This window comes from Phascolarctos cinereus, unplaced genomic scaffold (genome assembly GCF_003287225.1).
Source record: "Phascolarctos cinereus isolate Bilbo 61053 unplaced genomic scaffold, phaCin_HiC Scaffold_4;HRSCAF=312, whole genome shotgun sequence".
NCBI lineage: Eukaryota > Metazoa > Chordata > Mammalia > Diprotodontia > Phascolarctidae > Phascolarctos > Phascolarctos cinereus.
The window spans coordinates 710,671,637-710,684,275 of NW_027555847.1; the positions used below are offsets into that span (position 1 = coordinate 710,671,637).

Genomic DNA, 12,639 nt, shown 5'->3' on the forward strand with positions numbered 1-12,639 from the left:
GGCATGACCTGTTGTCAGGACCATTTTGCAGCTAGGAAAACTGAGGTGGAGAACAGACAGAGGGCATGCCTGAGGGAGCTCTCTGTGTGAACAGCCTGCTCAAACCAGATGCTCAGAACACCCTCCACCCATGGTGCTTCCAGCCCCTCCTCCACCCTCCTCTCCCCTCTCCAGCTCCTCCAATTACTCCTTTCTTAATACAGTTGAAGCTTCTGCCTGATTGACCCAGATCCTCGGCCAATGAGGCAGCCCCTTGCCACAGTAAGACACAAAAACACATTTCATAAAGAAATCTGACAATTACCCAGACTCCCTGAAGACCCTTTCTTGACGTCAGTAAGCTGCTGGATTGGCAGAGAGAGAAATAATGAATGCTGGTCTCCTGGACCTTTCCCCACATGCTGATGACTAGGACTTGGCTGGGGGGCATTGAGGTCGACGACTTGGGGGGAGCAGATGGCTGGTGGCTCTAGGTCAGAAAGACCACACGCTTGAGAAGGTCCCAGTAGCCAAAGCTGTGGGCCATACTTACACATTTAACCACACAAGCAGCAGGTGGGATGCTAAGATCCACGCCAAGAAGGTATAAACAAGTCGCTGAGGGTCCTAACACTACCCTTCCAGAAATTGGAAAGGCAACTGACTGCCTAAGAACAGGAACAAGAAACCTGAGTTCAAGTTCTACCTCTGATATTTACCACCTATGTGGCCTTGGGCAAGTAACTGACCTCTCAGAACCTCTGCTTCTTCATCTGTAAAATGGGAATAACAATTTGTGTAGTCCCTCACAGGGCTACCATGAGGCTCAAATGAAACCAAATAACATGGGTGTACAATGCGCTGTAAATCTTAAAACGCCTTTAAATGTTGGGGCTTATGATGCCATGAAGGTTGACTCTGGAAGAGTTGAAAAGAGCAGGGCAGTCTGGGTATGTAGCCTGTCTGTCAAGAGCTGCAGGACAGTTGGTCCAGTGCCTCATTTCCGTGCCTCATCAGGGGTTTCCTGAAATATCCTGAAACATCATTGGGATGTTTGCTCCTGACTAGATGGAAGCTTGTGCTGGCCTGAAGCTCGGGGAAATGTGTGACAGGTAGATCTCTGTTCAGAGTTGATAGGCTCTAGGACAGATTGCCAGGGGTGGGCAGGGTGGGAAGAAGGGTGGATGAGCAGGCCTCTAGGACTGGGGGAAGAAAGTGACCCATGGTTTGGAGAGTTCTGCAAATACGTAGGGAGTTCAGCAAGAAAGCTGAGACCTCAGATGTTCTCCCTTGTTTATTATTTTATCAGTCATGTCCTACTCTTCCTACATGACCCTCTTTGAGGTTTTCTTGGCAAAGTTACTGGAGTGGTTTGCCGTTGCCTTCTCCAGCTCATTTTACAAATGAGGAAACTGAGGCAAACAGGGCTAAGCCCAGGGTCACATAGCTAGTATCTGAGACCAAATTTGAACTCAGGTCTTCCTTACTCCAGGTCCGGTACTCTATCCACTGTGCTGCCTAAATACTCTCCCTAGGGGCCAGAAATTCTGGGTATGTGCCACCTCTTCCTTGATTGACCTGCTTTAAGCAAACTATTAGGAATTAAGAAACCAGCCTGCAACTAGAATCCTACAAGCCAGAAACCATGAACCCACTAAGTTTGCTTTCTTTTTCTCCAAGATAAATGTCCCAAATTTTTTTTTAACTAATTCTTTTTTTTTAAGCTAGACAATGGGGTTAAGTGACTTGCCCAGGGTCACACAGCTAATTTAAGTGTTATATGTCTGAGGCCAGATTTAAACTCAGGTCCTTCTGAATCCAGGGCCAGTGATCTATCCACTGCACCACCTAGCTGTCCCTTTTTAACCAGTTCTTATCTGGCATTATTTTGGGTCATCCTCACCAGCCTGGTCACCCTCCCAATTGATCAATAAACATTTGTTAAGCACCTACTATGTGCCAGGCACTGTGCTAAATGCCAAGGATACAAAAATTAAATACTCATCAATGTCCTTAACCACTCTGGGTCTCAGTTTCTTCATCTATAAAATGGACAGAAGATCATAGCTTTTGAGCTGGAAGATGCATTAGAGGTCATCCGATCCAACCTCATCATTGAACAAATGAGGAAAATGAGGTACAGACAGGTCAAGTGACTTGCCTCGGAGTCACACAGTGAGGAAGTGTATGAGGTAGAATCTGAACCCAGGTCTCCAAGTCCAGTACCCTATCCACTGCATTATGCTGCCTTACTCAATTCCCAGGGTTATTGTGAAAAATAATAATAATAATAATGACAATAAAAACAGGTGAAATGGCAAATTATAGAGAGGCAGGTGTGGGCTGGACAACAGGGAAAATGCCCTAATAAAGAGAGCTACCCCAAAGTGGAATGGGTTGCCTCAAAGGGAGGTGGGCTGCTCTCATCAGATGACCACTAGTGACACTGGAGGACCATATGCATGAAATGTTGTATAGAGGCATGGGTGGAACTGGTTGGCCTCTGAGCATCCTTCCAACTCTGAGATTCTGTGATCCTGTGACAAAAAATCCCCCATAAATAATATCTGGCACTTTTATATCTTTGAAGAGAAGCAAAGCCATCAACACACATTATCTTCATTCTAGCCAGTGTCCGAAGTGGAATGGGGGCCCAGGTGTTCCTTGTTCCAAGATCTATCCACCATGCCATGGAACAGCAGAAAGAAAGCCAACTGTGCAGTCAGAAGACTGAGGTTCAAATTCCACTTCTGATGCTTGCAACCTGGATAACCATGGGCCATCTTTACCATCCTGGGCCTCAGTTTTCTGTTCTGCAAAATGGGATGGTTTGGACCAGAGGGCTGCTGAGGCCCCTTTCAGCTCTCCATCTGTGGTTTTGTAATTTGATGGAAGCATGGTCCCTTATATATCACTTGCGGGGCAGTGTGGTGTAGTGGATAGACCACCTGACCTGTAGTCAGGAATTCAAATCCCTGAAGTCAGATCTCACTCCACAGTGCCCGTCACATAGCAAGTGCTTAATAAATGTTTATTGACAAATGAGTAGAGCAGTAGACCTGGAGTCTGGAAGACCTGTGTTCAGATCTTACCTTAGATCCTTCCTAGCTATGCAACCTTGAAATTTGGGTTAGTTAGATGTGAAAGTTACTTAACCATTGTCTGCCTTCACTTCTTCGTCTGCAAAATGGGGGCAATAATAGCATCTACCTCCCAGGGTTGTTATAAGGTTAAAATGACATAGCATTGATAAAAGGCTATGCAAACATTAACACAATATCGAAATCTCAGCTATTACTGACTGACTGACCAGCCTCAGGCAACTTACTAGCTTTGTGACCTTGGGCAAATCCTTTAAACTGTCTGGACCAGAGTTGCCACATTGAATGCTCACTGGCCTCTTCGACCTCATCCAATGATCCCCTTTCTGTCTCTTGTCTCTTTCTGCATCAAAGAGGTAAGCGAGCCAGGCATAAGTAGGGCCATTTGGCAGAAGAGGAAACTGAGGTTCAGAGTGACCTGCCCACAATCACACAAACAAACACAGCCTAACTGTAAAGTCGCCTTAATAGAGTTTGATTTACAAAACACTCCTTTCGTAACTGTCCGAGGAATCCAGTCATTTTGTAAAGTAGGGTTTGCCCCTAAGGTTTAGGCCTTCCTCAATGCCCCAAAGGATCCTTGGGCCCCTGGGCATGCGTCCTGAAGCCCAGAAGCAGGAATTGAGGAAGCTCCTCACACCAGCCCCTTACACAACAGGCCCTGTGGGTGGCCCATGAGGGCTCTTAGCACAGGACAGGCACTTATCAGGACAACAGTGTCCATCACCCCAGAGGAAAGGGCGGCAGGGTGGGAAGAAGAACTGAATCTAACCTTCAGAAACCTCAAAAAGCAGCTGACTCCGCACTGCTGGCTCAGCTGCTGGTATTTCCAATTCCTGCTGTGCCAGATGAGGGAGGGATAGAGGAGAAGGGGCAAAGTGCGTGTGGCCCAGCCTTGTGCCTGGGCACCGTAGGGAAGTGGAAACCCAATCCATGGCTCCCCATCTCACTCAAGGGTCTATGGCTTCACAGCTGTAATGTGCTTTTCTTCCAAAAGACCAGAGGAATGGCGTATAAGGATGAATGTTTCCCATTTCATAGATGAGGTAACTGAAGTATTAAGAGGGTCCGTGACTTCCCTCAGGGCGCAGTCATCTCCATCTGTCTATTGGACATCTGGAACTGGATGCCCCATAGATGAACCTGTTATCTTTCACCAAAAATCTTCCCTCTTCCTGACTTCCCTACTGCTGTCAAGGGTCCCGCCATCCTCCAACTCCCCAGGCTTGCAACTTAGCGGTCATCTTCAACTCCTCACTTTCTCTCAATCAATTGTCAGGTCCTGTTGTTTCTACCTTCCTAATATCGATAGAATATGCCCACTTATCTCCTTTGACCCAGCTACCACCTTGGCACAGGCTCACATTGCTTCGTGCCTGGACTATGGCAATAGCTGTTGGGGGGTGGGGGTCCTACCTGCCTTAAATGTCTCCCTACCTCAGTCCATCTTCCAGTCAATTGTGAAAGTGGTCTTCCATCACTCCACTTCCCCTACTCTATTCCATAAACTTCAGTAGCTCCCTATCACCTTCAGGATCAAATCCAGGCATACCTCGGAGACATTTCTGGTTCAGTTCCAGACCACTATAATATAGCAAATATCACAATAAAGTGAGTCACATTAATTTTTTTGTTTCTCAGTGCCTATAAACGTTATGTTTACTCTATACTGTAGTCATTTAAGCGTGCAATAGTATTATGTCTAAGAGAACAATGTACATACCTTAATTAAAAAATACTTTATTGCTAAAAAAAATGCTACCATCTGAGCCTTCAGCAAATTGTAATCCTTTTTGCTGGTGGAGGATCTTGCCTCACTGACTGATAGGGTGGCGGTCGCTGAAGATTGGGGTGGATGTGGCAATTTCTTAAAATAAGACAGCAATGAAGTTCACCATCGGTGGACTCTTCCTGTTACTTGAACACTTAGAGGCCATTGTAGGGTTATTCATTAGCCTAATTTCAATATTTTGTGCCTCAAGGAACAGGGAGGCCCAAGAACAGGAAGAGAGATGGGAGAATGGCTGGTCAGGAGAGCAATCAGAAAACGCACAACATTTATTGATTAAATTTGCCATCTCCTATGTTTGTGGCTCATGGTGCCCCAAAACAATTCTACTAGTAACACCTAAGATTGCTGATCACCGTGACAGATATAATAATAAAAATAAAGTTTGAAATCTTGTAAGAATACCAAAATGTGACACAGAGACATGATGTGAGCACACGCTGTTGGAAAAATGGTGCCAGTACACTTGCTTAACCCAAGGTTGCCACAAACCTTCATTTTTTAAAAAATGCAATATCTGCGGAGTGCAATAAAGCAAAGCACAACGCAAAAAGGTATGGCTGTACAAACTTCTCTGTTTGGCCTTCAAAGCCCTTCGTAGCCTGGCCCCCTCCTGCCTGTCCAGTCTTCTTACACCTTACTCCCCGCCATATACTCTTTGATCCCAATGGCACCGGGTTCCTTGCTCTTCCTCAAACAAGACTCTGTCTCCCAACTTTGGGCATTTTCACTGGCTTTCCACGTACCTAGAGTGGTCTCCCTCCTCGCATCCACCTTCTGGCTTCCCTGGCTTCTTTCAAGTCCCAGCTTAAGTTCCACCTCCTACAGGAAGCCTTTCGTGCTTGTATACAGTTGTCTTGCTTTTCTTTTTGTCATCAGCTCTTAGTAGAGTGCCTGGCATATAGTAGGTGCCTAATAAATGCTGGTTGTCTGACTGATCATCACAGAATCACCAAATCTTAAATCCAGAGCTGGAAGTGACCTCAGAAGCCATCTCATCAAAACCCTCTCATTATGGATTGGATTACAGGGTAGTTCAGTGACTTTCCCAAGGTCACACAGGCAGTAAGTATCAGAGGGAAGACTTGATACCAGCGCTCTTAATAAGTTGTTTCTCAGCAATTAGAGTAGGATGGACTAGCTCAGAATGCCGTGAGCTTCCCATCACTACAAGTCTTGAAGCAAAAGTTAAAGGACCACTTGTTGGAGATGCTGTGAGGGAGAATTTGGTTCAGAATTTCATTGGACTAGGGGTACACTGAGATCTCTGCCAGTTCTGAGATTCTCTGAGGCATCAGGGCTGGGATTCAAACTCAGGTCCTCTGATTCCTAGAGCCTGTGCTTTTTTCACTAACCCAAATCCCTCCCTCAGTCAAGGATCTTGTCCCTTCCTCCTTGTATGTATATCGAGCAAGTCCAGCTAATATCCATAAATTTCCAGTGCTTTGAGAGGTTAGTGGGGCCAAGCAGGACAGCATGGCAAAATAGATAAGATGCTACATTTGGGGTCAAAGAAAATGACATCAAAAGTCCGCCCGATGCCTCAGTGACTGTGGACAATTCACTTCTCCAGTTCCTTCCTCTGAAAAATAAGAGAGCTGGACTCAGTAGCCTCTGAGATCCTTCCCAGCTCCAAATCTACCAGCCTATGAGCATTTTATGGGAGCTGATGATGGAGATAAAGTTTTTACCGTGGGTTCCCTGATCTCCCAATCTGCCTTGAGCCATTTAAATAGTGCATAGCAAACACCAAGGAGAAATTGTCCTCTGTGTAGCATTTCCATACTGTGAATCTTCTCTTGGGAAATGAGAGGAAGGAAGGAAGGAAGGAAGGAAGGAAGGAAGGAAGGAAGGAAGGAAGGAAGGAAGGAAGGAAGGAAGGAAGGAAGGAAGGAAGGAAGAAGGAAGGAAGGAGGGAAGGAAGGGAAGGAAGGAAGGAAGGAAGGAAGGAAGGAAGAAGGAAGGAAGGAAGGAAGGAAGGAGGAGGGAGGGAAGGAGGGAGGGAGGGAGGGAAGGAGGGAGGGAGGGAAGGAGGGAGGGAGGGAGGGAAGGAAGGAAGGAGGGAGGGAAGGAAGGAGGGAAGGAGGGAAGGAGGGAGGGAGGGAAGGAAGGAGGGAGGAGGGAAGGAAGGAGGAAGGAAGGAAGGAGGGAAGGAAGGAAGGAAGAAGGAAGGAAGGAAGGAAGGAAGGAAGGAAGGAAGGAAGGAAGGAAGGAAGGAAGGAAGGAGGGAAGGAAGGAAGGAAGGAGGGAAGGAAGGAGGGAGGAGGGAAGGAAGGAGGGAGGGAGGGAAGGAAGGAGAGAGGGAAGGAAGGAGGGAGGGAGGGAAGGAAGGAGGAGGGAAGGAAGGAAGGAAGGAAGGAGGGAAGGAAGGAAGGAAGGAAGGAGGAAGGAAGGAGGGAAGGAAGGAAGGAAGGAAGGAAAAAGAAGAAAAAGAGAAAGAAAGAATGAAAACAGAAATCTAGATTTCAATCATTTGTGGTCAAAACTACCATGGGATCTGGGTCATCTTTGAACCTCCAAAATTTATTCTTGGTTTATGAAAACATTCTTAGAATGTGAGGGTATGGGACAGCTAGGTAGCGTAGTGAATAGAGCACTGGCCCTGGAGTCAGGAGGACCTGAGTTCAAATCTGACCTCAGACACATAACACTCACTAGCTGTGTGAACTCTGGGCAAGTCACTTAACCCCAATTGCCTCACCCCCCCAAAAAAGAAAGAAAGTGAGGGTAAACAAATGAACAAATGAATGAAGGAATGACTAAATTTGACCATGCAGCAGGATGTAGAGGACTGTAAGGTCTAATAAGGAGATTAATGATCCTTACCTAGTTCTGCCACCAACTCACAGCCTTAATTCCTTTCAAACCATAATATTCTGTATTCTATGTTCTAAGACCCCTCCAAACTCTGACATTTCATGTTCTAAGAGCTCTTCCAGATGACTATACTCTGCATCACTTCTAATTGAAACCTAGAACACTCTGGTCCCACTTAACCATTTATGCCACAACTTCTCCTTTCCAAGACAGAGGACTTTGGTAGGTTCAGTGGCCTGTCACCCTGAGATTCCCCAGGCAGACAGCAGCTGGTGAGCTGCCTTGTGTCTGGTAAACTCAGCTATTTCCCAAAGCAACCTCGGAGATCATCCAACCCAAAGCCTTCCTGAACAGGGAGTACCATCCAACCTCCTAGCCAAGCTCCTTAAGGGTAGAGACTATTTTGTTTTTGTCTTTGAATCCTCAGTGCCTAGCATGGTGCCTCGCACATAGTAATAATTCCTTAATAAATGCTTGATTAATGGATGAAGACCTGTAGGTGTTATTTCAAGGTACAGTGGAAAGAGGGAAGCACACACACACACACACACACACACACACACACACACACACACACACACACGGCAGAGGGCATAGGACCAGACCCTGGGAGGAGGAGGTGGGAGGTTGGACAATAGCAGTAAGCCCTGCCAATCAGCAGAAAACACTGGCCATTTGCCTGACCTCTTAGGGGTCAGAGGAAGAAAGGTCATCCAGAAGACTCTAAGGTATATTTGGATTGAACGCCAGAATTTTTCAGATAACTTTCAGATTAGCTGCCTTGAGTTTGGGCCTAAAATCATAGAACGTAGTATATAAAGGATCAAAGAATGTAGACTGGCCAAGCTGGATTGACCTTTGAGTCCAATGGTGTCATTTTACACGGAGGGAGAGTCAGTCACCCAGGAAGGGAAGTGACTTGTCCAAGGTCACACAGATAGCAAGTAATAGAGCTAGTGTTCTTGTCTTCCATCAAAGGACGCTTTCCCTTCTATCACTATAACTGCATATCTGCATCCAAGAAAGTCACTACCAGTAGCTCCCAGCCCAACTCACCTAGCCCACCACATCTAGGGGATTCCAGACCATGATTGACATGCAAGTCAGTTATCCATCAGGACAGTTGTACTAGGTACCACTTTCTAAAGTATAAATGCTCACCCTGAAATTTTAACAATTAGCTCTCCTGAGCTGCAGAGCTGGTCCCAGGACTTTGCTTCATATCCTATCCCACCATCCACCAGGACACTGGAGTTGGGTGCGGCATACAGCACAGCTACCCCAAACCCAACCCCCCACTTTCTACTTCTTGTTCTCGGTTAGGGAATAGTAATCAATCAATCTTACCATTGGTACCAGAAATCGTGTGGCAATGGGCTACCCTATGACTCTGCTCACCACCCCTCCCCCCATCCATACCCACTACGGGTGTTGTCTCCTTTAGAATGAGTAAGCTCCTTGAGGGCAGGGACCGGCTTCTCTTTAATGTCTTTCTTTCCCAGGGCCTGGTACACACTGGGCATTTCATAACTACTTGTTGATTCATTCATTTCTTCATTCAGTCAAAGCCCCCCATCCCCAATGGGCAAAGCCCTGTGGACATCCCCAAGAATGAATCTTTCCTGGAAATAAGTTTCACTTCTCCCCATACCTTGCCATCTGGAACTGCTGACAAAGCCTGGGGACTGCTGAGAGAAGCAAAACCCAGAAAGCCTCAGTCCACAGCACAAGCCACAGATAGAGGGACAAAAGGTCACTCATCATAAATGCTCCAGGCCCTATGTCCTTATGTCAGTGGCTTAAGGAGAGGCTGAGCAGGGAAAGTCCGACTCTGGTGAGGGATCACGGGGAAAGGACTCAGTCAGCGGGCAAGAGAGTCAGATTCCAGTCTCAGGTCTGTCACTGACTGTCCATGTGACCTGTTCTAGTCATCTACTGTCTCAGGACTCAGTGCCCTCACCTACAAAACAAAAAATATGCAGCACATGGTCTCTGGGTTTCTTTCCTAATCTGGCATTTTATGTTCTATGTTCCAAGGGCCCTCCTAGCTCTTACATTTCAATTTCTAAGGCCCCTCCCAGCCCTGACATTCCTTGTTCTAAGGCCCCTCCCAGTTCTGACATTCCCTGTTCTAAGGCCCCTTCCAGTTCTGACGTTCTAAGTCCTAAGACCCTTAATCATTCCAGCATTCATTAGTGTAAGAATTCAAAATATAAACCCACACAAATCATCAGCATTTCTATATCTCCCCAACAAAGCCCTGCGAGAAGAGACAGTAAGAGATAGTTCATTTAAAATAGCCATAGACGATATAAAATACCTGAGAGTATACTTGCCAAGACAAACCTAGGAACTATATGAATGTAATTATAAAACACTTAATACAAATAAAATCAGATTTAAATAATTGGAGAAAAAGTAATTGTTCATGGGTAGGCTGAGCCAATATAATAAAAATGACAATTCTACCTAAACTAATCTACTTATTCAGTGCCATCCCAATTAAATTACCAAAACAAATTATTTTATTGAGCTAGAAGAAAAATAATAACAGAATCCAAAATATAATGGAACCAGCTTCTGGCTACCATTACCTTGGCATAAGTAATCCAAAAGAACACAACCCCCCACCCCCAATTTCTACTTGATTCAAGAATTCCACAAGACTAATCCTGAGCAACAATCCGGGGCCTTCCAAACCTATGACCAAGAGAACACAAGCTCCATCAGTCCTACTAAGCCGAATAGGTTCTGAGTAAAGCCTGGCAACATATCCTGTCTCTGCGGTCTTCAGAGCAGCCTAATCAAAGGCAAATCTGCATACCATTAGAGATCTGGCTCCTGAGGGGGGATTTGTCTGGAGTCTCAGGTTACTTCCTACTTCTATGACCTTGAGCAAGTCACTTCCCCCTTTATACCTCAGTTTCTCCATCTATAAAATGAAGATGCAGAACTAAATGATTTCTCACTTTCCTTCTATTATTAAATTCTACAATCCTAGATAATTTAGATTATTTTATAATTTATATTATTATGTATATTGACATTTTATATATTCAGGTTTATGGTAGATAGACATATTTATTTACCTTTATGATAGATTTACCTTTATGATTCTAGCTGATGTTAAAGATGTATTTATATTCTGGTAATTAGCTGACCTTAGGGAAGTTGGTTCACAGACTCACAGAATTCGAGTAGGAGGGGATCTCAGAGTTTCTTCTAAACCCTAAGCCTCTTTTTCCTTATTTTGAGAATGATTGGGTTGGACTGGAGGGCCTCCCATATCCCTTCTCGCTTTAGTTTCTACACCCTTCATTTTCCAGATGAAAAAGCTGGGAATCATTGAAGTTGTGACTTATCCAAGGTCACACTGCTAGTAAGCAGCTGACCAAGCACTGGCTAAAACCTACATCTCTTGATTCCAAATACTGCCCCCCTCCCCCATTTCCCACTGCCCCACACTGCCTAGGACTGGGCCTTATGTTCTTTCCCCTTTCCCAGCCCCTACCAAGAAAATTTATAGAAAAATTCAGTACCTTCCACTCTGTGCACAGCACAACAGCTGCCTCTGAAGCCCAGCACCTGCCCCCCCCCCACCCCGGCAGAAGGAGGGTGCCAACTGTCAGCCCTTGGGTTCGGTCCTATGCTCCAACTATACCTTTTCCATCCAGCTCTCCAGCCTCCTGTGGCCATTCATTCAGACCCACCTCCATCCATCCAGGAGTAGGGGGTGACTCCAGTCTAAGACAAAAGGAGAAGTAAGCCAAACCCCCTCATCTCTTTCTCCAGAGCTGGCTCTGCCTGCCCCACAATTCCAGACCCACTGAATGCCTGCTGGTTTGTTTTTTTTTTTAAGACAGCAGAGTTCCCAGGGTGGGATTTGGGCGGGCCGTCCTTCTGCAGGAAAAACATCTGGAAAGGGGTGAGCCCGGAAACTTGGCTGGCTTCCCCCGTCCTGACCCAATGCCGGAGCCGGCCCAACCGGGTGGGCTGAGGGCTGGGGGTGGTAAGAGGTGGGGGACAGCCCCTGTTTGCCAGGTGGCTGGACAGGGAGCAAAGCAGAACCCTGCACGAGTGGGGCTGTGGGGGGAGAAGAGGGAAGGATGAGGCCAGAGTTTACCGCCATATGGCTGGGAGCTGTTCCCACAGCAGGCTAGGGACCCCCTCGTGGGGGAAGGGGAGCTGATTGAATGACAGAGAACTGGGCTTGCCGGCTCTGAGGAGTGGGGGAGGAATCTGCAGGCTCTTACAAGGAACTCAGTCACTTCCTCCTCCAGAGGGGGGCCTCCCATTCCTGCAGGTGGGCCTCAGTGTAAGCACATCCCATGCAGGCTGAGGAGTGAAGTCAGCAAAACTCTACTCTCTGTCCCATTGTTCTCCTGTTCTCCCCTGTCCCGGCAAAACTTGTTCTCAGCTAGGGTAGTAGAAAGAAAGAGCCAGGAACTTAAAGAATCATAGGTTTTTAACTTGGAAGGGACAGACCTTTGAGGCCATCTAGATCAACCTCCTCATCTTACAGAGAAGGAAACTGAGGCCCAGAGAGGGGAGGGACTTGCCCCAGGTCACACAGCCAGGAAGAATCAGAGGCTAGACTTGAACCCAAGTTGTCCTGACTCCCAGATCATCTCTGTCCCCTCTACCCCACTGCCTCAGTCAATGAATCAACCAAAGTCTCCCTGGGGAAGTATCTTCCTGCCCTTTTCCCTTATTGAATGACCTGGCTTGTTGCCTTCAGCGACTTGACTTCAAGGCTTATCATCTCCAGCAGGAGAATCTCGGTCCCAGCCATGAAGCTCTTTAGAGCAAAGGTCAGAGACACACTAGTAGCTGAGCAGCTGCCGCCTATAGGCCAAGTCTGTCTTCTCTGGGATAGTTTCATCTAACTTATGGTTAGATGAAACTCTCTGTCCACAGAGAGGCAGTGCTGGATTTGGACCTGAGTTCTAGTCC

The 12,639-nt window shown here is 46.5% G+C and overlaps 1 protein-coding gene across 2 annotated transcripts in view; it reads right to left on the bottom strand.

Annotated features, from left to right (window-relative positions):
• Window positions 1-11,513, bottom strand: part of CMKLR1 (chemerin chemokine-like receptor 1) — a 59,894-nt gene extending 48,381 nt beyond the window's left edge. The window contains exon 1 of one of the 2 annotated variants that reach the window (XM_021007947.2): window positions 11,348-11,513. In XM_021007947.2, coding sequence (XP_020863606.1) covers window positions 11,348-11,386 — 39 coding nt within the window. In that variant the 5' untranslated portion in view covers window positions 11,387-11,513. The remainder of the gene's footprint in view (window positions 1-11,347) is intronic. The other variant, XM_021007955.2, reaches the window with a different exon arrangement.
• Window positions 11,514-12,639: the final 1,126 nt, after the last annotated feature.